At 35.4% G+C, this 25,350-nt stretch overlaps 2 protein-coding genes across 4 annotated transcripts in view; one reads left to right on the top strand and one right to left on the bottom strand.

Moving 5' to 3' along the window:
• The window catches only part of CENPP (centromere protein P), a 152,243-nt gene that overhangs the window by 59,586 nt on the left and 67,307 nt on the right, over nucleotides 1–25,350 (top strand). The gene's annotated exons all lie outside the window — the stretch shown is intronic.
• Nucleotides 2,344–20,764, bottom strand: ASPN (asporin). The gene is made up of 10 exons (XM_063348110.1): nucleotides 20,665–20,764; nucleotides 19,437–19,487; nucleotides 15,147–15,192; nucleotides 13,944–14,214; nucleotides 12,268–12,380; nucleotides 9,550–9,763; nucleotides 9,048–9,158; nucleotides 6,551–6,644; nucleotides 4,760–4,898; nucleotides 2,344–3,520 (listed from the first exon to the last, which is right to left on the bottom strand). The coding sequence occupies exons 4-10, from the start codon at nucleotides 14,188–14,190 to the stop codon at nucleotides 3,323–3,325; spliced, it is 1,116 nt and encodes a 371-aa protein (XP_063204180.1). The 5' UTR covers nucleotides 14,191–14,214; nucleotides 15,147–15,192; nucleotides 19,437–19,487; nucleotides 20,665–20,764; the 3' UTR covers nucleotides 2,344–3,322.

The raw sequence follows: 25,350 nt of genomic DNA, 5'->3' as shown, positions 1-25,350 counted from the left end.
AAAGGCCGTTTGAACAAAAGCAAGAGGGATTTTATTTTTTCATGTGACAGCCTACACACCTGCGGGCATTCGTTATGTTTGGAAGTCTTACACAAAATGCAGTTACTAAGATTTACTAAGAATATAGGTACTTGCTTCCAATAGCTCCTTGCTGGTGAGAAGGCTGGTTGAACTGGCCTGCTTTGGGGTAGAGAGGTGTAGGCTAAAAAAAGGAAGCAGTTGTTGTTCTACACGTGTTCAGACCTTAGTCCATCTTCTTAAATGTCTTAATCTTGTCAGCGTTCCTGTTGTCCATTGCGTAAGCTTCAGTTAGATAAGGAATTGTTTGCTTTCTCTGTTATGTTTCCTTTTAACCCTTACCACTAAATTAGCATAAAATAATGTACAACAATTACACTGTGAGTTTATTCTCTTAGTTAAGCTGCAGAATTTGAATTAGCTTTTCTGTTTATGTTGTCATTGCTGAATTAATGTAACTAGTATAGCATGAGCGTTTAAGAATACATTTAAACTAATGATTAATATACATTTAATGATTTTTCTGTTACCGATTCTATTCTTTTTACTAGCATTGTACTTGCTCTTTGTTGTGCTTTCAACTGAAGATCTGATTAAAGTCCACCTTTATTCTATTTACTCGAAGTGAAAACTGTTAACTTAGTGTTCTGTAAAGCAGATAAAAGATTTGGAAATTTTCCTTCCATTTTTCATTCTTAATCTTCTTTAGGATTGAACTTCTTTTTGCTATTATTGACCACACTCTTCCACTAGAAGTTCCTCAAATCTTTTTTGGCTCTTGATTACCCTCTGGTCATCTGCAAATTTTCCTGTCTTGTCTTTTATCTGCCTTTCCTCAATCTTTTCAATAGTAAACTTCATAAGCGGTGAACCTTTTGTGGAACATTAAGGGCTTCAGCTATTTCGTTGCTACTAGATAAGAATGGGTATTAATTTTAAATCTTCGCTTTCTTCTTGGGCAGTTAGTTGTTATTGACAATGCTTTCTCTCTCTGGTATGGGGTTATGAGCTGTTTCTGATAATATAAGGCAGTGTAACCCGTCATAAAGGGGAGGTTGGTATTTCCCAGGGAGAATGAATGTGCGCTTGGGCTGTTACCATGAATGTAGTAGGTGTTCTTGTTTGAGTATGAATGTAAAGGTTTTGCGTGAAGACAATTTACTTTAGTGTAAAGTAAATGAGTAGTCTGTGTGGTGTGTTATCCTTTGTGTTACTAGACTATTTCATTCTTAGCTACTCATTTCTGCCCTTACTCTTTTCAACGTTCTTCCATGCTGCGCATAAATCTTGTAGAGGTGGCTTAAAGAGTTGGCTGTTTCCCTCTGTAGCCTTGTCAGATTTGTTACTGTTGGATTTATTTAAAATGCAGCGTATAGAGAGGCCCAGACTGTGTTTTTGCTGAGAATGCAGAGTTGCAGTAAAAGCTGGTATGCGTTCCCTATATGAACTGTACATCAACAGTTCTGTCTTTCCTATGAGTGTAGTAACTAATTCCCTAGTGGAAAAATCTACTGAAGGTATTGCCTTTTTGCCTATATATACATCAGGCTTGTCTTCTAACACCAGTCTATGTTTAGAGATCATAGCTCTTCATGCATGATGACATAGCTATGGCTAAAGCAGTCCATGATATGAACTCGACCAACTGATGAAGAATATACCCATTAGGTACTATTTTCGGTACTGATCACTGCTTTACCCATGTTATTTGCTAGGAAATGCACTCCTTAGAAACATCTTTAGAAGCCAGGAACAGAAAGAAGCTTAGTCATCTGCAAATTTGTTTTGGGGTGTTTTGTTTTGGTTTTATTCTGCCTTGAAGTGTTTTACAGAATTTTTGTTTACAAAGACTGTTCTTCAGTAAAACCTCCCCTGGCCCACTCTCCCTCCTCTCCCCACGTGGTTTTGAGTCTCAACAGCATAGTGGCGCTAACAAAATATTAAATACAGAGACCAAACAGATGAAAAAAATCAGATGTTAGACCTGATGCTTATTGCTTAGTGTGCTTAGGGAGGTGGTAGACAGGCTGAGAGATTGGGAATTGCTTCATTTCTATGTAGTATTTTCTTCTACTGCTAGTCTTTGTCGTTTCCTGTAGCTGCTTCAAATACAGCGTGGAATTTTTACCTTTGTGAAGAACAGCAGTGATAAATGATCTGCAAGGTATGTAGTTTTGGAAAAAGGAATAATAGAGAAAATATCTAGAGAAGAGTCAGAAGGGTGTTTGGTTATAATATCTGAATGTTTTGACATGAACTATCACGTAATCAAGTATACAAACACAAGTATTCTTTAAGCTTATTTAATTTATTTTGAATCCAAATAGCAAATATACACTACATAGATATATAATATATCCATTTTATACAGTACTGTCAATATTGAGAATTCTATGTGCTGACCTACGTAAGAAGTCAGGGCAGTTAAGTTCCAGCTATCTGCTTGCATTCAGCAATTTTAAGGTACTTACGTTAATGAGGGATTATTAACCTGTGTCATGTCAAAATATAAAAGAGGAAAAAATTAAATGAAAAACATGATTACAATTCTGTAGATAAAAAAATGTTTGTGCTGGCCTAAAGGGAGTTTAATAATCATTCCTATTAAGCTTGAAGCATATGATAAGTCTTGAATCCTACTCTTTAATGTGCAGAGTGCATCATATCACATAGATAGCAAAACATTGAAGGACATTTTCCTCTTAAAGGTGCAAGAAAAAATACCAAAAACTTTTAAAGGTTTCTTGCGTTTTAGTTCTTGATATGAAACTCTCTTGCATCTCATTCACTAGATTATAAAAATATGTTCTAGTTTGGACACAAAAGACCTCACAATAATGTACCTTCTTATTGCAACTTTGCTGATTATCAAAAATTGCACAAAAAGTTGTCCTTGAAGTCTGATACTTTTTTTTTCTTTTTTTTTTTTTAGCAGAGGAAAGGGTCCTTACTGTGGAAAAAGTCACTTCCACTTGACTTTCAGAATTTATTTAGAAGAAAGAATATGTCAAAACTATGTGATTTAAGTAAAGGATTTAACATCTGTAATAGGAAACATCAAATACAGTTTCCAGTTCCACTTTCTGTAAGATATAAAGGCTTTTGTTTATTATTCAAATGTAGGCTGAACATTGTCAAATATTACAATGGATCCTACTAACATATTGTTTCTAATTAATTAGCTCTGACATAGTAAATACTTTGTAAACTGGTTAAAGAGTGTAAAATTAGCATTTTTCTGCAAATTTCAAGTATTGTAGAATTGATTTGGACAGCTTGCTTTTTAAAACAACCAACTTCAGTATCACTTGAGGAAGTTTCCGAGTTGCACACTGTTTCTGGCTAAAATGCAACGGAAGGTTGAAGGCTGAACCTCCCAGTACTTTACAGGATTATTGAAGAGGCTTATGCCACTGTATAACGCTTTCTTCTTTCTTCTTCCTGTCGGACAGAAATCATTGACTCCCAGTTTTGCAATGTGGTTGGAATGAAGGAAGACTACCTGCAGCAATAAGAAACAGGAAAATATAATAGTTAGTATGTAAATGGGAAAAATATCTAAACATTCATTGGCATGTAGATAACTGAGTTTTGCCATGAGATCAGTTGTTGGATGCAGACCTCAGTAGTAACAGGAATTAAAAATTTGTGTTAAATCCTAAAAAAAGTCTTCCTTCTGCCACAGTCTGTCTCTCAAAAAAAGTTACATAGTATTTTATGAGTGTGTTGCCAGAATAATTGGACTCTACTCTTATGGAACACTCTCCTAAAACGCAATTTGACATTCTCTTATAGTAAGAATTATAACGATGCAGTATTATATCATCCCCTAATCCAAATTTTCAGTGATTTAATAAATTTTTAAAAATAGTCTCTAGAAAAGTTCGTATTGGGAGAGATTTGTCAGGATGGTAATAGGAGCAGATCAGTCTAATGATGATGTAGCTTAAATTAGTGGGGGGAAAAAAAAGGGGGGGGGGCTTGTAATAGCGGAGTTTAGAATTTGTTAATGAAATACTGTAGGTGGACAGAAGAATTCTTTTGTTTGTGTATATATATATTTTTCAATTACATTGTAAGTTGGTGTTTGTTTTTTAAAAATATGTATATATCAAAATATTTCCCTTTAATTAGAAGTGAAATGAGAAGTGGAAAGAAGTGAAATTCAGAGGTAAAAGCTTTTACCTAATAGCTTATCATGCCCTCTGTCATCTGTGCATTTCTTCATGTTTCCCCAAGATTTGTTCTGCTCTGTATCCTAAGGTATATGTCATCTTATAAAACATAGATGACTTTAATTGCTATTCCAGAATTCAGGAAATAAATGCGTTTTGAAGGCATTTTATGTAGAATTTATTTAGTTCTAAATACAAATTTTAAAACCTTACCACTTCAACCTCATAAATAATTTACATTGGATTTAAGACTTTTCAGTGTGGGAATGGAAAAATTTCCACTCTGTCTTGCTAAAATGGAAACTAATAAACCTGTAACAAACTTTCTGGAAACATTATCTGGGTGTAGCATGTTGTTATTCTTTTTTTCTAGGAAGTGATCCTGCTGTTTGATTTTGTTTATTTCTTTAGGAACCTATATGATTTCAGGTTTTCCTCGTATGAGTGTAATGTCAAAATATTTGTGACAGTTAAATACGGTTTTTAATTATATCCTAATCAGTATGGCCTTGTGAAATCAAACAACGTGTAACTACTGGAGTTTTCTATGAAGTTTAATGTATGACCTGCAGATATTTCAGTTCGGGCAATCCAGGAGGAACTTTCTTGAGCTTATTTTTTTCAAGGTGGATTTCACGTATACTTGGTATATTGGCAAAACTTCCATTTTCCACATCTTTGATTTTGTTATTCCCAAGGCCTAGCCTAGAAATAGTACAAGGAACATTTAATTAAACATTAATTGAGATTCACAACAGCATTGAAGAGCATAATTATTTTTTTTTAAGATTGCAATACACAGGAGTAGACATAGGAGGGAAAAGAACAACAGGGGAAAGATGATGAAATCTTACCTCTTATAGAAAAAAAAAAACAACCATGATCTAACAAATATTTCCTCTTAATCTCCACTTAAAGGACAAAAACTAGTCTGATGTGAGCAATTTTTTGTGCAATTTTTTTTAGTGTCAAGAGTTAAAATGATAAACATCAACCCATATGCTTGTAAGATAAATCACGCCCTTTTGTCAAGTAGTATGGCTACAAAGTAAACTCACAGAACTAAAAATTGTTTTTCTAATAAATAGCCAAAGAGCAGCACGTCTTGCAAAGAAAGTTATTTATGTATATATAAAAAATAAGCAGGACTGCCTTCTTTCCTACTTCCACATTTTCCTTAAATTAGGCCTTAGTTAGGATTTTTGCTATAAGACTTCAACCTGCGTTGCTAGGAATGTGATTCAGAAGGTGGAGGCACAGGTCGATTTGGAGTTGTTCTTTCCACGCATCTTTCAATCCCCTTTTTCTCCTTTCTTAATTTCTTCAGAAACTGCAGTTGGTGTGTAAACACGGTTCAGTAAGTCTTCTTTGATAGTAGTTTCTGTACCAAATCCAAAATTCAGAGCTGCTCAGCCATATTTTCAGAGTACTTAGCTGAGCTTTAGAGAAAGAACTTCCTTCTTTTGTCCTACATCAGTGATACATTCCTCAGAAACATTTTTCGTTTTAGTAAACGCCATCACATTTGGAAACAGTTATTGAATTGTTCCTTTACCAGCTACTGTATTTCTCTCAGGCTAGTTTTCAGGAGATAAATTTATCTTCTCTTATAATTTACCAGTTTTCCCATGTGTTTGTACAAACAAGTCTCAAATTTCTCTTTTTTATGCCATCCTTTTATATTTTTCTTTGTGGTGTGTATGGATTGTCTCCTTCCAGTACACTTAGGCTTTCTCTGGAATCAAAAAGCAGTTATGACTTTTAAATCCTATAAGTTTAGTTGCAAGGAAGGCATTGTGTTCCTAAACCAAAAATCAGTTGGTGTTGCTGTCTACTTCATTTTGGGGGGCAATTTGTGAGATGAGTTACCAAGGAGTTAAAATGCCTGGGCCTGAGAGGGAACAGGCTAGAGAAAAATACTGAATACTGCTGATAAATAATGTGACCAAAAAGGTTCGTATATTCCGAGTATGAGAAATACATGCAATGCTTAATTGAGGCATATTACTACTAGCACATTAAGAGATACTGTATAAAAGCCATGCTATATTACACAACACCCATGTGCCGTGAGGTAAGAATTTATGGTGATTACATTTTGTAATCAGATGCTGTTCTTAATGTACACTTCCATTACGAACTGCAGGCAAGACAGGTGCTAACAAGGCTAATGTTTGCCGGGGGGGGGGGGGTTGTTTTGTTTTGTTTTTTAAGTTTGATCTTATTTACAGCAGTTCTTACTAAAACACTTAAAATTTTTAATTCTTTTTTCTCCCATTAACAAACAAGTATCAAAGGAGGGATCCTGCCAGGCCTGACGTTTTGTCAAATGAAAGCGTTCTGTGTGGTAATTTTACCTTTGAAGATCTTTATACCGGTTAAAATCTTCAAGTTCGATTGCTGTGATCTTATTGTCATCTAAATGAAGTTCTAGTAGACTGGAGGGCAAATCTGATGAAAAGCAAATGCACGGTATGAGAAAAAATAAGCCAACTTATTTTTGTTGAAATACTTATTATGTTCCAAACACCTTCTTTCCTTTGTGTTTAGGATTGGGTGAAGAATCTCGGGGGGGTTGGTAGGACCTTCTGCACCAAAGAAGTGGTAATTAGATACAAGTATGTTACTTTTTTAAAAAAATCATCAACAACGTTTGGTTTAAAATAGTAACTTTAAAAAAAAAATTAAGTTGTGAAAGTGCATATGCTAATGTCAAGATTTCAGAGTTTCAAAATTTGGTATAATTTTGCTAGCTTTCTTTATAACGGCTTTCATGTACTTCTGGTTAACCTGTCAAAGATGTGAATTGTATGTTATGTGCAGTTGTCTAATACTTGCTAGTCAAAATCCTACTCCTGTGGAACCTGTGATAGTTTTTTGTAGATAAGCATTTTCTTCCAAACAATGCAACGCTTGTGCTGTTATAGCTCCTAACATGTGATCTGGGAGGAAGCTTCCAGAAATCTCCAAGCAAATTGAGATACTTGATATGCTCTTTCCCGTGCCGGTACGCAGAACGTTTTCTCATGTGGTACCAAATAGTCCCAATACAGAGCTGTCAGTGAGCAGACCAGGAAGTGGAGAATCTTTTTTACAACATCCTTTTAGTGAGGGCAGAGAAAGATAGTCACAAGTTTGAATTTCTATTTGCTGATCTCATATTCAGTTTTACTAACATCTGTCTAGGTGGCACCCTGACACCAAGCAAGACAAACCACGTGTTTCTGTTACTAATATGGCTCAGGAGAGCGCTGCTCCCATTGATATTTGCTGTAGCATTGCAATACTGCAGAAAAGGGGTATGCTTTACAGTCGGACTTTATGCCAGTTGACGTGCTTTGGTGTCTGTGTGTTTGGGCTTTTTCCCAGTTTACATTCCAGTTTACAGTTTACCCAGGTGCTGCTTGTGTCTGAGTTACAATATTAAGAGGGAAGATTACCCATCTCTCCATTTTAGATTTTAAGTGCATTTTGTATGTTACGTTTTTTTTTAATCTTTCTGTGTCACTATAACATTTGCAGATACAAGGATCTACAAAATTAGTTTCCATTTGTGTAGAATCTGTTCACCATGAAATCCTGTTTGTTTATGATTTGTTTATGTGTTTGACACCACATATTGGACCTCATGCTGTCTTTCCTTATAGGAGATTTCTCTATAACAAAGACAAAATTGAATAATTTTACGTATGTTTTATTTTTGTGATAAGTCATAGGAGATGGTAGTATGATGATACTAGAGAATGTCTTTTTGTGTGTGTGTTGGGGAGTGTCACCACAGGCAGCCAGTTTCTGATAGTGAAATTACCTTAATTGGGGTGAGTTGGTTTTGTTTGTTGTTGGGGGTTTTTTTTAGCATTCTCTTCTGCAGGGATGCTTTTGCATATGTATCTGTCTATAAGAAGAGATTAAATTTAATAAAAACAAGTTCTTTATCTGAATGATCCAGAAATAAATATCTTAGGGGCCGTTTAGTTTCGCTGTAAGTTGATGAATGATAAAACATACGGTATTCTGTTCCTCCGTTTTTCTCTTAGCTAGTAGTTTTGAGCAGTTGAAAATAACGATAATTTGGTTAAATACTATGGTGACCTACAGAAAATGCAGGTAGTGTTGTACTGAGTTCCTTAGTGCTACTTTTTTGTGCGTGGAGGTCAGTGAATTGCAAAGTTAGTGTTTTAATTTATTACTACCGCCAAATCCCAAGTTAGCTGTTTAATATGAAAGAGAGACGGAATTTTCTAGTGTGTTATGTTGAATTTAATTGAAATGTTAATAATAAATTTCATTTAGCAAAACCCCATGAAAAGGGGTATAAAATGCTGTGTTGGGTTTTGCATTAAGGTGGTTGTATTGCACAGCATATTTGAGCTATGGAGTTGCTTGAAACATTCAACATCAAAGTCAGAAATTTTGGAGTTTCATTTTAAATGGGAAGTGGGAATTCTGTATGACCCACATCAAATATCAGGGAGTTTATCCTTTCTTTGTAAGGATTTTTGAGAGGCTGATGTGAAAGATGTGAAGTGACATCTTATGATCATTTTCTTCACATTGTTTCTCCCAAGAAGAGTCTCTGGATGACTGAGAGGAGCGGATCGGGGCGGCGGGAGGACGGGGAGAAGGCAGGAGAGGGGGCTGGAGAGCCAGTGTACATGCACACTCATGCCCACTTTTGAGATGTAGGATTAGATACTAAGTGCAAAAAGAAAAATAAGGTAGGAGGTGGTTTGGTTGTAATGAACAATACAAAACAGAATTTATGAACGTCTTAATAATCATATCAATGCTAAAGCATTCTATTTAGGAGCATACTGGTATACGTCAAAAAGAAAAGTTAAAAACAAAGCATACCTTTAGGAACTGAAGTTAATTTAGCTTCTGCAATTCTTATATGATAGATATTTACTCCTTCAAAAGCCCCTGGCTCTATTCCATCATTGTTAAGGGGGTTTGCACTCATTTCTGTCCAACAGAAAAAAAATAAACGTATTTATGACAGAAGAATTTTGTGTATGTTAGACTAAGTTATAAACAGCTGATTTTGTTTAATTTATAACTTCTGATGTTCTAAGCGTTAATTAATGTTTAGCTTTGTTAATTAATGTTTAGTTAATTAATGTTTTACCTTTCTGAGGGGTGGAAGTCACAGCTTTCCATGAATACAAGCTACCTAACTTGGTTTGCAGAGTTATCAGAAACATGACCTATGTAGCAACTTCACATAGAAATTCAATTCACAGCACGGATATCTCTTTAAGAGGAAATTGCACATTGAGGAAATGTTTGAATGAAAATTATATTTAGTGTTACGTTTTTGATAAAGACATTTTCTTTTCTACTTAATTGGACTTACCTAAAACATGTAGAGACTTCATTCCTTTAAATGCATCCTTGTGGATTTTATTAACCTTATTAGCATGAATTCTGAGCTCTGCTAAAGTTTTTGGTAGATTTGTTGGAATCTCAGTTAGCTGGTTATGGGACAAATACAGTCGTCGTAGCTTCTTTGTTGGTTGAAAGGCTTTTGGATGGATCTTGGATATTTTATTGTTGTTCAAAGCCAGTGCCTATGAGATATGGGAAAAGCAATACAAAGAAAATTTCTTTACACAGTAATGTTATTATTATGGATTTTAAGTCATGAATTCAATATAATTTAACAGTGAAGTATTTTATATATTTTATTTTTTCCATCCTACCAAACTTTAGCACTTTGTATATACTTTGGGCCTTTCAATTGATTGTGAAAACAAAAAAGAATCTGGAAACTGGAGCATCAACTAGAAGGTAGAGAAAAACTAGTCAGAGCTGACAAGGTGGCGATGGGTAATGAGAAGAATTGGCAAAACAATATGTTTGTCTTCACGTATGTTTTGGAATTGTATGGGGGTGTTATTCTTTTTTGTTGTTGTTCCTTAGTGCAGACAAATTCTCAAAACTCAGAATTTCATCTTTTATTTCAGCATAATGCTGCAAAATAAAAGTCAGGTTTTTAACCTGAATTTCTTAATGTTTGTATATGACTGAAATACACATGAATTTACATCTTATTTGTCATAATTTTGCAACTCCTGTGAATTTAAGTCTCTCTTCTGTACAGTACGGTAGTCTCTTTTTTGGGACATTTTTTTGTTCTTAGTTGCTATGTGTTATCAGACAACTTGTAATGAGTTACTACAGACAACAAAATATGAGTTATCTGAAATTATTTTGTATATCAAATCACATCTCTTAATTTCCATATCTAGACTATTAATTTCTGTTCCTTTTGTACTTCTTTGAGCTGTCGGTAAGTCGTCTGCTCTCTGGAATTACACAGAATCACAGAATGATAGGGGTTGGAAGGGACCTCTGGAGATCATCTAGTCCAACCCCCTGCCAGAGCAGGGTCACTCAGAGCAGGTGGCACAGGGACACGTCCAGGCGGGTTTGGAATGTCTCCAGAGATGGAGACTCCACCACCTCTCTGGGCAGCCTGTGCCAGGGCTCTGCCACCCTCAGGGTAAAGAAGTTCCTCCTCATGTTTAGGTGTAACTTCCTGTGCTCAAGTTTGTGCCCGTTACCTCTTGTCCTGTCCCTGGGCACCACTGAAAAGAGTCTGGCCCCATCCTCCTGACACCCACCCTTTAGGTACTGATAAGCGTTGATGAGATCCCCCCTCAGTCTTCTCTTCTCCAGGCTAAACAGACCCAAATCCCTCAGCCTTTCTTCATTAGAGAGGTGTTTCATCCCCCTAATCATCTTCGTACCCCTTGGAATTGTGGATGGGAAAGTAGACCAAAACAGAATTAATCCTTTTTTTTCCCCACAAAAAATGGGGATAGCTTAAGGAAATAAACAGGAAATGTTCCTTCCTAATCCAAGTTGCCATCTGTGCCTTTGGCAAGTAGACTAGTACTCAGACAAGCTGTACAAAGTAAACTCTGCTTTCAGTAAAAATTTTGTTAGGCCTTGCCACAAATTAACTGATGAGAAAAATCAACACAGCTCAGAGTTTTCAGTTATCACATAATTAAGTGATGACTCTAATATATAATGTGGCGATTGCTGATGTAGTCCAGTGACTTTCTCAGTCGCTGGAAGTTAGTTTCTGTAGGATGTTTTATACTTAATATAATCCACAGTTAGTGTGCTTACCCCTGACTTGCTGTTAAGACCATTCTGTACCCAGACATGAGACATTTGAGGGGAATTGGAAACTCTTAACCATTAACAAGCTCATTCATAAACAGATGCGGTAAATTTTCAGTTCTTTTGCAGAAACTAAATTCAGCTGAAAAGGATTTGGTTTATGTTAATGTGTGTTTCATGTCTTTCTAATGTGGAATAGAATCTCTTTAATTTGCTATAGCTTGTGGAACAGATTTGTCATTTTTACAATGAAAACTTTTAAATTGTCAATATTCGTTGGTACTGTATCTAGAGTGTCATCTTACACAAATAGCTGTTCCAAAAAAGATTTAGTCTACCTTTCCAGGCCTCTTACTTTCTTTCATTATAAAAAGGGATTATTGCATACTGTAATTTATCAGTTGCCAGTGATACTTATTTTAAAGCCTATCTCTACATGCATACTTGAAGTGTCTGAAAGAATATTAGTAAAGCACCTGACTTTTTCAGTAATTCAGTGTTGGTCTGCTTTCTGTTCAGGTCAGTTGGATTTGTAACATTGGTTTCAGTGGTGTGTTAGTTGTATGCTGTGTGCTTTTGAAAATACCCTCAGAAAATATCATTCTAGTTCTCCTGTGAGCTTAAGTTCTTTCTGCTATTTTACAGCTAAGTAGATAAAAAAGGCACACTTGTCTTGCAGCCTTTAAAATGTAGGGAGTGTTTCTGTGCACGCTGAGGACTGAATAAATCTTGAGGGTCTTTTTGACAAGATACGTATGGTACATTTTCTGGATGGTATAGAAAGTAGAATAGTTCTTATAGCTTACTATGTGGGAGCAGTCAAATATGCAGACATTACACTGTAATTTTATGCATACTATCGGAGAAGAAAATTACCATTTGTATTTTAAAATATTTGATTGCTAAATAAGATTTCAAACTTGGAAAATAGCAAGCTTACATAAAGTGATGTGAGTCCTTGGAGATCGTTTTCCTTGACCTCTCTAATTTTGTTGTTTTGAAGGTCAATCATACGGGTATCTGGTGGAATGTTGCGAGGTATTGATGTCAAACCTATTAAGTATGTGAGATAAACAGAAGCATTATGTGCCTGTATATAAGTCCAAAGAAATGAACTGTGAAATAGCAAAACACAGTAAGATTGTTGATGATTATGGTGGGAAAGAAAATACAAACAGACATAAAGCAAAGGATAGAAGGGTATGATGATAGGGTTTCAGGAGGAACTGCTTCTATCCCTGATAGAATTAATTGTATAAATTCCCCAATCCAGTGAACTGTTCAGTTACAAAAACACTTCATGCCGTCTGAGATCCTGAATCAGCAGAAGATACTAGCAGGGGATAGTAACTTTCTTGTCAGTGGAAATGCTGATGCATCAAATGCTAAATGCTGGTCTAGTTTATTATAAATTATTCCACAATTAATAGGTTACAGTTATTTAAAATGAAGTCTATTAACAGGGTGGGTTTTTTTTTTCCTATGTGTGAGCTTAAATGAAGGGGATTGCAATCTGTAAAACAGATGCATTAACCACAGGTTATTGCTGTCAGCAAAAGTTTATTTTGATTGCTTAATAATTGCACATTTTAAAAAACACAGAAATTTATGCATTGACTGAATGTTTTTAAGGCACAAGGAGTCTAGGATGAAGTTCAGGATGGTGGCAGAGCTGTGATGAGAACGAATGTCATTGCCACTGTGCTAGTGGCAGGAGCATAGTCCTTTCATTACCTTGAATCATGGGAAAATTTCAATGAACACTAATTCAAATTGGCACGATTAATAATGAATTCATATTTAGGGACTAGTATGTATCTGCAACAGTGACAGCAGTAGATTTGCCTTTGGTTAAAACGTTACCAGTGACGTGCACTTTAATGGCAGTTAAGCTGAGCAAACAGTTTGTATCCCATTTATGCACTTGCATTAAACTTCCTTCTGGTTTATTCACAGCCTGGTTTTCCATTGTTATGTTTTCTTGTCATTTGACCTGTTGCTTTAATGAAGTATTTATTTAATGAAGTACTTATTTAGCCATAGTCTTTTTTGAGACATGGGACTAATAGCTTGTCTAATTCAAACAGAAGGTAGATACAGCAAACTTTTGTGCTCCTCTGTTTGGATATAACTTCATGGCAGTAAACAGGAGAGACTGTGATCTGAAATGTAAATTTAAGCATTTTTGCATTCTGTGATAGTTCACTTAGTGGTTAAAAAGCTGTGCAGATTATATGTTCTTATTAACCCAAATAAATATTCCGTTAAATAGTTTCTCAGTTATTTGTTACATATTCTAAATGCCTATTCATTTTATGCTGTTATCAATAGAAGTCAATGCTAATGGAAGGTAGCTATAGCAGTTTATTCATTTTCTAAACTGATACACACAAACTGGGAAAACATGTTGTAAAAAGAACTTGACAAATTAGTTGCTGGACACAAATTAGATATGGTTTGCAAGCCTAATTGAAAAAATGCAAGCTTCTTTTGAAAATGACTTGTAAAGGAATGTGTGAATGTGTGCAATTTATGGAGCTGTAGAATTCATCTTTTAAAAGGCAAATCCTCCAAAGGAGAGGCCAGCGGAGAACAGACACACAAATTCATTCTTACCTAGGTCAGAGCAATGGACAACTCTCACATAGCACTGGCATCCAAAGGGGCATATTGGGAATAGATCAAAAGGCATTAGTGGTATAATTGGTTCAGTGGTTGGAAAAAGAGAATTGTCGTCATCGTCGTCATCATCATCATCTTCCATATCTTGGAGCATCATATTCTTTAGTGTAAAATATGAAGGATCAATGAAAGGTTTGGCAGAGCACAAAGCCAAGAAGAGGAGGAGTGTGTATTCTTTCATATCTTCTTGATCAGAATAGCCAATCTTGAAGAGGAAAGTAAACAAACAAAAACCCAAACATGAGAATCAGTGAATGTGAAACAAAGGTATTGAACTCTTTACTTCAGTCCGCTATGGTCTGTGGTCCTGAAAAATGACCTGTTATGAATTAAGGTTTAATTAGTATAGGAAAGATGAAGAATATTAAAAACCTTCTATAAAATATAATATTTATACTGTTATTACAAAACTATATGTTATAATAAATACTATTAAAACATTAATTCATCAGAAATTAATGTCACATCAAAGCTTTTTAGCTGAATTTAAAAACAGTATCATCGTTCATTTCAGACTTGGAAGAGTAATTTTTTCAGTAAATCTTGCCAAAACTTGGATTTATTTTATTCCTTCTCAATGGAAATGTATTTTTAATGAGATACGTGGGCATACGTGCATTGCTTGTATCTAGAAAATGGGGAAATACTTGATTAGCAATACATAAAATTCACGCATCAGGATACTCCCTAAACACTTGTTATTCTACTCCCTAAACACTTCTAACTACGTACTACTTACTCTAATCTGGAAAAATAGAGTTTTCAGTCCTGACAACAGCTTTTCCCAAATTCCAGTTATTTGTATATTACTGCTATTGATAGAGGTTCACCTCTGTATTTTAATGCAAGCACATTTGTATATGACTTTTATTTGGTGAGGGCTCTTCTCTCTGACCGGGGCTTGTAGGTTATGGATCTGTGTCATTTGAAATCAGTAACTTATGTGACGTCCAGGAAAAAGCTGGAAACCAATACTTCTGCGTGCATATTTTTCAGTAAACATTGGGTTGGTTTTTTTTTAACCTAGCTTTATTGTCATAGGGCCTGTACATTGTAGTTAGGCAGCCAGCTGAAAGGAGATCAAAATGCACCATGCTTGAATTTAATGCCATGAAACTCATCAGCTTTGTGGATTACCTGTAACTTGAAAGTATCTTCCTTGTATAATCAAAGGTCCTTCAGTCTGGAAGACAGAAAGATGATAGATCTGTTACGGCACACACCTTCAAAGCAGAAAACCCCATGTGAAGATAGCTACAATTATTTTTTCCTGATGTTATTGAGAAGAATGTACAAGTTAGGAAGGACTTAAAAAGTAGATTTGTCTGGAGAAAAATATGACAGACTCTGTCTTATTATAGCTGTTCGTGCAGTTTCATTCAGCTTCTCTGGGTTCTAATTTTACCAGATATCTTTTAGCCACACCTGACTAGGAAAACCAGGAGTCTGGTCCTACAGTATACTGTGTTACCTGAGTAATGCTGATCAAAATCCTTAGATATTTTCTACTTGCTCTGGTTTTATTCTGAAGGTGATTTTATTAACCATATAGCCCTATAAAACTAGACACAAGGGAAAAAAAAACTAGACACAAGGGGACACAAAAGATAGTAAGAATTGACACAGGATGTTCTGCAACTCTGAGAAAGGACTGTAAATTCATCCCTTGGCTCTACATTGCTCCCCTCCAAATCGCAATTCCGGACGTTGTTTGGATCCAACAGCCCCCTCTTGGTCTGCACAGTGTGTTGTAGCAAATTTTATTATGCATATCCTGTTTATGAAAATGTTTCTATTTAGACTGTTGTAGACATCTTCAGGGAAATACTAAATGGTTGTCAATTCTTGTTTGATAACCTAATTAAATGACTGCTGCTCTGTTTATAGCTGAAAAATATCTTTGTATAGGCATTTTGTCATTGGTCCTCAACTGCAGGGAAAGGAGTGCACTGGTTTGTACAAGGGTATTGACTTCGCTTATTCAAAATTCTGAGGTTTTGTTTGTATTGCTTTTTTCTATACAAGATCATTTTGATGTTTCATATATATGGTTCTTAACAGCATTAAAATGCTGTGTATTGCACACATGGCTACTGCTGTAACGTATACGTTTCAGGGTGCATAAAAAGATAAAAGCTAACAGTATTTAGATTACATAAAACTCAGCCTTTTGAAAAGAATGCAGTGACCCCTTCACCCCAAATATGTCTGAAAACAGAAGCACATTATACTTTGTATCTTGCAGATATGCAGCATATAATGGTAAGTTTAATGTTTATTGTAATCTTCCGGTTGTGTGCTCATTTAAGTACTGTATCTTTTACTGATTTGGCAATCTCTTAAAAGAATCTTCACACGTATTTTCCCCATATATTTTCCTTTGTGTTCAAAATAATGTTCTCTTTCAATGATCCTGGAAAGAATTTTATAGTTGTACTTGCCATCTTGTACAATGTGTTTTCTTGAAAGCATCTTTAAATATAAACATTGCTGTGAACAAGATGTGGAACCTACATTTCTTTGTTTGTAGAGAATTGTGGTCCTGTCTGGCTATACACCTTTGGAATATTTGGCCCTTTCAATCTTGTATTTCAGTTTCAGCAAAACAGCCAAATGTTCAATAGTTTAGTCATCCCATTAATTAGGAGATGAGGAGTCTGAAGCCGTTCAGACTTCTGAGTTCTCCTTATTCTTGGGCAAGTGCTTCAATGGTTGGGTTTTCAGAGATGGGGGCACTCACAGTGGTTCTTCCCCTGTCTGCTTAGGTATTAATGGCAAAATGCTCTGTGCTTTATTCAGTGGTGGTGTACAATTTCTGGGTGTAGGGTATCAAGCATCGTAGCGTGTATCATGTCTTGGGACATCTAGTTTCTAAATCCCTGCTGACTTCTATTTGTGATAGGCACTGGATGTAGAAGGTTTTACTGCACCTAAAGGATAATCTTTCATGTACATTCCCGAAATGCCCTTCTGGATCTGGTGCTAGGAATTTGTCTTATGAAACAATCTAAAAATCTGTTTCCACACTTGCACCCTTAGCAAATGGATTGCATGTTTCCTTTCAGAAATTAAAAAAACCCCGGTTATAATTTAAAACTATTTTCAGGTTGAGGCTGCGGTTGGAGTAGTGGCCAATTTGAACTCTTGAAAAACATGTGTTGTTCACAAATGGTTCTAGAAAAATAGTGTTGAAATATGTCATTGTTGAAATATATTAATCCTGTGAGTTAAATCTCTTGAAAGCAAGACTCTTTACAGAAGGAAGCCTGAGTTGTGATACATTTTTTGGGGGGGAGATGGGGGGAAAGAGAAAAAGCCCATGCCTCATCTTCCCATTTTGCCATTAGGAAATCCTTATTGCTAACTGGCTTTGTAGTTAGGGGTGGTAATGAAGTTGGACTCCAGGTTTGCATTGGCCAAAGAATGGATTCCAAAAGAACTGCATTTTATGGAGGTTTTAAATTTTTTTTTTTTCCTGGCTGAGGTTTTGAGTTTCCCAGTAAGCAGATGTTGATGTGTCTCTGTAGAAACGCTCTGACTCTGCAGGTCATCTCAAAGAACTTATACAAACTTTCCGCATGCTTAAACTTCAAGTGTAAGAGAATTAAAAGAAAATGAAAGCCTAACATTTGAGATCCTAGTGATCTTTCTGGAAATAGTTTAATTATTTTATCAAGAGAATTTTATGACCTATTTAGTTAATTGTTTCAGAAGGTACAGTCCATGAGTACTGCTGTACTAATGGCTCACTGCTGCCACTTGAGGCTTGTTATGCTCCCAGGTACATACTTTCGGTTCTCTCATACCAGCTCTTCCACTCAGGCTGTTCTCTGAGCTGATTGAACTCACTAAACAAGCATAAAACTAATGTGAGCAAGAAAAAAAGCCCAACGCATTCTTTCTGGGTGAACAAACTGAATCAGCATGAGTATCAGAGCCAGCACAAAGGAATGGGTGGAACAGCCTGGTTTAGGGGGACGGAACGTCAAATGGAAAGAGGGAAGGAGAAGAGGTGGGACAGCCATTCTTGACTTGTGCAAGCTGTTGGACAGGCTCAGGTGTTCTGTTGAATAATACTCTAAGCAGATAGATGACTGTTGCTTGGCCTTGTCCATTCTCATTTTTACAGTCTGGAAATATTGAAGATGAGTTTGAGAAATAGTGTAGCGAATTCAGGGGGAGCTCATGTACTTAGAGATTGTGTGGGAAATTCACACATAAGTGTGCAATAGTGCTGTGGCATGAAAATTCTAAACAGGAATTATGGGAAGAAAAACACATTGTGTGAGGTTAGTAGTTATGTTGTTAGTATGGGCTGCATGCATTAAGAAAAAAAAAAAGAAAAAAGAACAAGTCTGGGTTAGTTGGCAGTTGCATGCCAGTCCTACAGCATGTGGTCTTTGTTGTCTTACCAGTTATGACACTGAAGGATTTAATAGATAACGTCTTAAGACTTAAAAAGACTCTAAATTGTATTTAGAAATCAATTCTGTTACCAGTGTGTGGAGGCGAATTTCCTATGTCATTGTTTCTGAAAAGGAAATGTTTAAAAGACACAGTGGTGGTCTTTACAGAGGCAAAGAAAAATCCCTCTGTTCATTAATAACACAAATCATTGCACTGTGCACAGATTTTGTCCAAAGAAAGGCAAGACCATAGCTGTTTTGAAAGCTGTATTTAAAAATAGTTCTGATTCTATTAGTCATTGTCCCATTCCAGAAATGAAAGGAGTTTGTTTAACTCTTTGTCTACTCTATTGATTTACTTAAATTACTTAATAAAAACAGAAGGAAATTGTTTGTTCAGTAAGATTACTGAAGAAATCATTCTGCCTTGAGAAACAGTCCAATATTGAATTATGTAGTATAGTAATGAAGAGCATGTTTACAAAATAATTTATGTTTAGAGAGTGTTTACTTTTTATGGAAAAATGCTTGACTCTTGTTTGTTACTGAATATGATCTATGAGCATTTTTAGGTTGTAGCTCATCTACAGTTCACTCTTTCATGTGTTGTTTTTATTTACTTTGGTGATATCTACTTTTTTTAAAAAAAAAAACCCACAACTTGAATACCAAATTACAGGAAGTTAACACTGAGTTGTATCTGTAAGAACTGCTATAATTGTAGGATAGATTTTTCATAGATTGTAATAACTGAGGATAAAAAATTGTTGTCAGTTGTGAAGTTTTTCTGAGAAGTATTTAATAGTTAAATAATTCACTGTAGCTTTCTTTGCTTTGCAGCTTAGATGTAGTAAATACAGAATTATTTCATCTGCAAAGTAGATTTTTTTCAAACGTTCAATAAAAAGAGTGGTACTTCTAACTCTGAATTACTTGACATTATTCATTTACACATAGTGACTGACAACCTGTTGCTTCTTTATTGCTACTTAAATAGAATAGATATTCAAACTGGACATACCTTGCAAGTTTGATAGTTCTTCCGGAAGCACTGTGATAATCCACCTGAGATCTTTATGTCCAGTTATTTCATATTAAAAAAAAAATTAGTGAAAAAGGAAGTTATGCTGAGTTCTGTGGAATGGAAAGTAAATATAAAGAAAAATTCCACTTCCAAACTTCGTGATCCTCCTGGCACTGTGGGTGATACCAGAGTAAAGTGCTGCTTCAGATTAGCCCATCTTAGTACTGAAGAATGATATTAAGGCGACTTGTTACCACTCATATGTTTTTCATCACTGCTTGTATTACAGCCAAGGCTTCTGGCTTAACTCTAGACGTCTAGTGGAAGACTTTGTAAAACCTGTAGTTTAATAATAGTTGACATCAGGCCACTGGAAGTACAGTGAGGTCCATTTCAGGTCATTCCTGCTATGGAATCACACTTCTTATTTATGATTTCATTAGCTGTTATTCTTTTAAAAGTGTGACTTGAATAAAAGTATAAAACTTTAGCTAGGGGCAGAGTAAACCAATAACCTGTAGTGATCAGCATGTTGCCAAAACTTTCTAAGATTATAAAATTAGGAATTTGTTGTGTAGTTTGGTATAAATACTGCATCTTGCTTTCAGAAGACAACTATCTGGCTGGGGAAGATGATTCAAGAATGTAAAACGTAGATCAGGTTTTATTAGTCAATATATTTAATTTATTTCTCTTGTGTATGAGAAATTAAGCATGTCTTTTATTTAAAATAGAGACAGTGTTTGCAATGTTCTGTGATAAGGATCAAAGTTGTGAGCTTAAAACAAAGTCTTTGAGAATTTGCACTGAGTTATATTGTTTGTGCTGACATGGACATCACAATATTTAGAAACTGGGTTATTCTTTGGTAGGCTGCCTGTTTATGTGTACTTCAGAAATGTATGACAAATTGAGTTTACCTAAAGCAAGTTTCAGTGTAACAGTTTGTGTCTTTCAATTTACAATAATTTCTGTCTGTCCAATTCCATGCACATCTGACTTCATCTGTTTCTTTCATTAGCTCCTTTCTCTCTTAAGAGTCTGGTCTTGCTGGAAATTTTATCTTTTATTTTTAATATACATGTAATGTGGTGCTGTTTGCAAAATGACAGTTTAGATCGCGTATTAGGTATTTTGTCTACTGTTACTTAAGGAAGAAAAAGATACTATGCCAAAAATTAAAACTTTGGTGCTATCATATCAAACAAGATAAGGCTTGTGTTACCTGCTCCGTTGTTTTTGCATGTGTTCCAGTTGCAGTAGCATAGATGAATGATGAAAAAGAGTCTCCCTATCACTTTTCCCAAGGAATAAAATTACAGTTTCAAAAGCAATCACATTCCCACGTAAATATCTGAAGGATGATCTTAAACTTCTTTGAAATCTCAAATTGCATATATCTGCATTCTCTTGCCTGCATTTAGAAACCGAAACTTCCTAAGCAAACACTCCCATGTGTTTCGAATAGCTTGGTTTGGATGTGTTTACTTGAGCAAATTTCTATCAAATTGCTGTTTAAAAAAAATCTCCAACACTTTCTTGGCGCTTTAGTAGAAGAGAGCAGGGCCTGAGGGTTGTGATAGAAAGGTACTGGTTTCTTTTTTTTCACTCCTCCTTTCAAGAGTAAAGTGTTGAATCAGCAATTTCAGCTGATCCTAGTTTTGCAGCAATGCTTCTTGTTCCTGATGTTTAGCCAGCATCTCAATTTTTGGATAAATACTTTTTTAATTATTATTTTCTCAATTGATTCTGGTGGTTGGAACACAATCCTGTGTGTACAAAGTTTGTTGTAGCCATACTGCATAATGAATCTGATACATAGGGTGGTAGTATCTGGAAAAAATGTCACCACCTTATCTTAGATTACCCGTATATTTTGTACAATACATATAGTAGCAATATGGTAGAAATAAATATTGCTTACACTGACATGTTGTTATAGTAATGAAACAGTTTTGTATGTCGAGACACGGATTTAGTATTTTGATTGTGAATATAATTGCATTCTAAAATAAATTCCCAGAAGTCACCTTTTCAGGTCTCTTGACTACCAGATTCTGAATTTTAGATGTTAGCTGTTGATAGCAATACTAAAAACTAAAATAGGCCACTGGTCTAATTTGTATGCCTGTTCTTTTAAACACTCACAGCTTACTTCCAATTTACTAAAATCTAACTACTATTGCAGAATTCCTCTCCAGGATCACTGTTTCCAGTATACTTTAATTTTTTGGACCCAAAGTCATTACATGAGCCAGCACATTAGGGCAGCTGTGGAGTTCTGAATGAAAGTTGGAGTGTGCAAATGAATGAATTGATGCAGGGTACTTGGGTCAACGTTCCGCTCACTTTTTAGGGTAAGACTACAGCGTAGCCACGTAGAACGTGTCGCAGCCATTCAAAGGTAGGATCAAATGCCACTTTCTCAGCTATGTAGTAAAGCAATTGATTTGAGGTGATGTGGGTGAAGATGCTATTAAAAGAAAAATTGATACCTTATTGCGTCTGCTGTTTCATTAATGGTGAGATTTTGGTTTTAAATAGCCTGATAGAAAAATCTGTCTGTCACAGTTTTTTTAATATGTAATGTTGGGGCCTTAATGAAGAGAGATACTCTTAAATGGAAAGTAGTCTGGGGGTATTTTCCTTGCAAGCAAATGTATGTATATTTTCCTACGAAATAGTACATTTTTAAATAACCAAAAGATTACATGAGGTCAAACTGTTTGCTTAGGCCATTCTAGTGATTTCTGCCTTGCCTACGAACAGTGGACGTTAATTTCTGAGGCAAAGGTTAGGAGTATATGCAGCGTGTTGTGATTCAGAATACTGTCTTTCACTATGCTGAAATTTGCAAATGAAAAAGATGTGGATGGTGTTTTATATTGAGCATGATCACATCAGTGATATAAAATGCTCTCTTGATTTCTTTATTGAAAATTTCTATATTTGTATTACTTGATATGTCTGAGCAAGCAAGCGTATGCTGCCATATGTGGCTAATGCTTACATTGCAGTCTCTTTTTTTAAGCTGACCTTGTATACGTTTGTTATTGTAACACAAACTAAGTACTTTTTCATTTTCTAGCACTGTTTATAAATGTGGTTTACATAAAGTGATGAGTCTAACATCAACTGCACGAATCTGTCTTGGAGACTGCCCATCGCATTTTAATAACATGACATATTCCTTTCAGGCTCACAACCAGTCCATGTGGAGTGCAGTTGCGTAGTTTGGTTTTAGCTAAGTTTTGGCTCTTCCTAAGTTGGACTATGCTATTTAAGGTAGCAGAGTATAGAAAAACTATTCTTCAGCCTTTATATGTAAATATGTAAAATAATCATCACTTTTTATTACCATCCATTAATTAACTTTCACTTGTTAATATATGCGTACTTTTTTTTGCATATTTTTGGCAGCTGACTTAGAAACGGATTCATTTTGCAGTCAAAATCTTTAGTCCCTGGCATTTACTAGCAACATAACAATATTGAAGGGCAATTTGTAGCTTGCAGCATGAAGAGATCATCTACAAAAAGAGCTGTGAAGTCAAGTGTGCATGTACACGCATCCATGTGATTGTCATGCTTGTCACAGGTTTCAAGCATGCGAGAATGTGGTGATCTGAAATGACTGGAGAGGCAAAATGGTAACCCGAAGAGACAGATGTTATTTTTCACCCTTGCGGACAGTTTGTGTTCCCTTAGGAAGAGTAAGTTAACTTTGTTTTACCTTAGGCTACGGATTAATACAGATTTCTGTATGTGGGAATGCCAATTTAAGAAGTCCCCAGCTAGCTCAGTCCCACCTTGATGCTCATCTCCTTGGTACTATAACAAGGTTTGTGCGCTTAACTGGATCAGGAAACTACTCTGCATGAAAAATAACCTACTTGATGAATGAAGGTTTTGAAATAGTTCTGGTTTCTGTACGTGTCAATTGTTAGTCTTGCTTTTGATGCTACTTACAAGTGTGGATAATATTACATGGCATTTTTATGGAATGTGGGTATTTATCTGCCTTACAGACATTGGAAACACCAGACATTCTTTCATGGAAAATCAAACAGTAGTTAAAATGAAAAGCTCTGCAACCAGTGCCAAACTACTGAATCACTTCAATAATAAGCTCTAAAGGAAATTTTTCTGTTTCAGATACAAGCTGGACTGAGCACAACATTTCCTCAGAGCAGCAAGCATTTAATCTGCCAAAGTCTAACAATTAAAAAAAATAAGACCTGATCCCTGGCAAATACTGTTTTTTTCCATTTTTTCCCTTTGTTTTAACGAGTAGTATGAATAATATGGAAGTGCAGACGAATAAGTTTTCTAATACACAATTTTTTGATAGACTTATGTTATTCAGAACATAAAGGCAACATTTCAAGCGGCAGCTCTCATCAATTTCCATTGAGTTGGTAGTTTTAAGAAAAAAGAAAGATGGCCATCCAGTCCTTTGTATTCCTGAAAAAAATGAAACAAAGTATTCAAAGATATCTGTGAAGATAGTTTAATTTGGTATTATACTTTTTCCTAACTTTACTTATAAACATAAGTAACTTATATTACATTAGAAATTCAAAGATCCAGAAGAAATGGAAGCCGTAAACATCACATTTATAACATAGTAATTAACTTTATTTTGCACTTTTATGTCTAATAAAGAACATGGATCCGTAAATGTTTGCATGTACTTTGAGCATAAATTGTTTTGTAGATGGAAAAAGTAACAATATTTCTAGGAAGATCGCCAGACTAAACTTGTTTGCAAGTTTTGAAACACACAATTTGTTACTTCAGAGTAGTTGAAATGAAAGCTTTCAGAAACATCACTAATAAAAAGAAGGATATTATCTCAATAAAGCAGTGATTTCCTTACCATATTAATTAACCTGGCCTCTGTTCTCAGGTGGATGTTTTGTTCCTGGGAATCTTATAGCAGAATCTTGTTTGTGTCTCATCGACACAGTAACTCCCTTGTGCAGGGTTGGTCCTAACACTAAATACATCGGGAGACTTTCTGAGAGAGGCTGCTTTAATTGTAGTAAACGACTGCTCTTATGGTTTTAGTATTATTTTATCATATAATTATGCTTTTATTAAATCATAAGTATTATGTAATCTATATTATTTTTTTTCCAAGTTGGCACTTAAGAAAGGATAGAAATCAATTTACTTGAATTCCTTATGTATCAAAAAGTGTTTTGCTGACTTTTAACATTCATTCTTTTCCCATCTCACCTGTAGGGGAAAACCACAACTAAGCATAAAAAGAATAGAAACAAATATAGAAATTAAATGTAAATTAGCGAAAACTTGCTATATTTGATATACTGTAACAGATCTAACAGCTATGTTGTTAAGTCTATTTTCTCACCAGTGAAAACATGTTGAGGTTCTGCAGCTGTTTGTACTAGTTGTGCTTACGTATTAAAAAAATAAAACTGGTGTATATTAAGTAACAAACACATTCTTGGCATTATTCCCTGTGTGAGTATGCGGTACTCAAAAAGTTGAACCTGCTACAGCCTTGAACAAATAGGGTTACTTTGACTTAGGCAGCGAAGGCCTATGGCTGGCTGATTCCAGCTGGGAGCTCAGTCTCACCATTGCACATGCAGTGATGTGGTATGGTAGGGTTATAGCAGAGTTGACCAAAAAAAAAAAAGAAGAAATGAAGGACAAAAACTTCTAAACTAAGCTATAAGACTACGTAGAAACTAGCAGAAAAGTTAGAATTAGCCAAGAGGTGTCCTGACATACTATGTTCAAAGGTATTTGCTTGGAAATATGGGAATGTATTAGTTTAGGTGTTTGGGTCCCTGGACAGCTTCTATCATAGATAGAAATTCAGTGGATGATAGACGTTACTTTTACCACTTAGTGGAAATATTTATGTAATTTGAAAGAA

The sequence above is a fragment of the Chroicocephalus ridibundus genome, chromosome 10 (assembly GCF_963924245.1).
Source record: "Chroicocephalus ridibundus chromosome 10, bChrRid1.1, whole genome shotgun sequence".
In the NCBI taxonomy this organism is placed as follows: Eukaryota; Metazoa; Chordata; class Aves; order Charadriiformes; family Laridae; genus Chroicocephalus; species Chroicocephalus ridibundus.
This window is presented reverse-complemented; position numbering and strand designations above follow the sequence as displayed.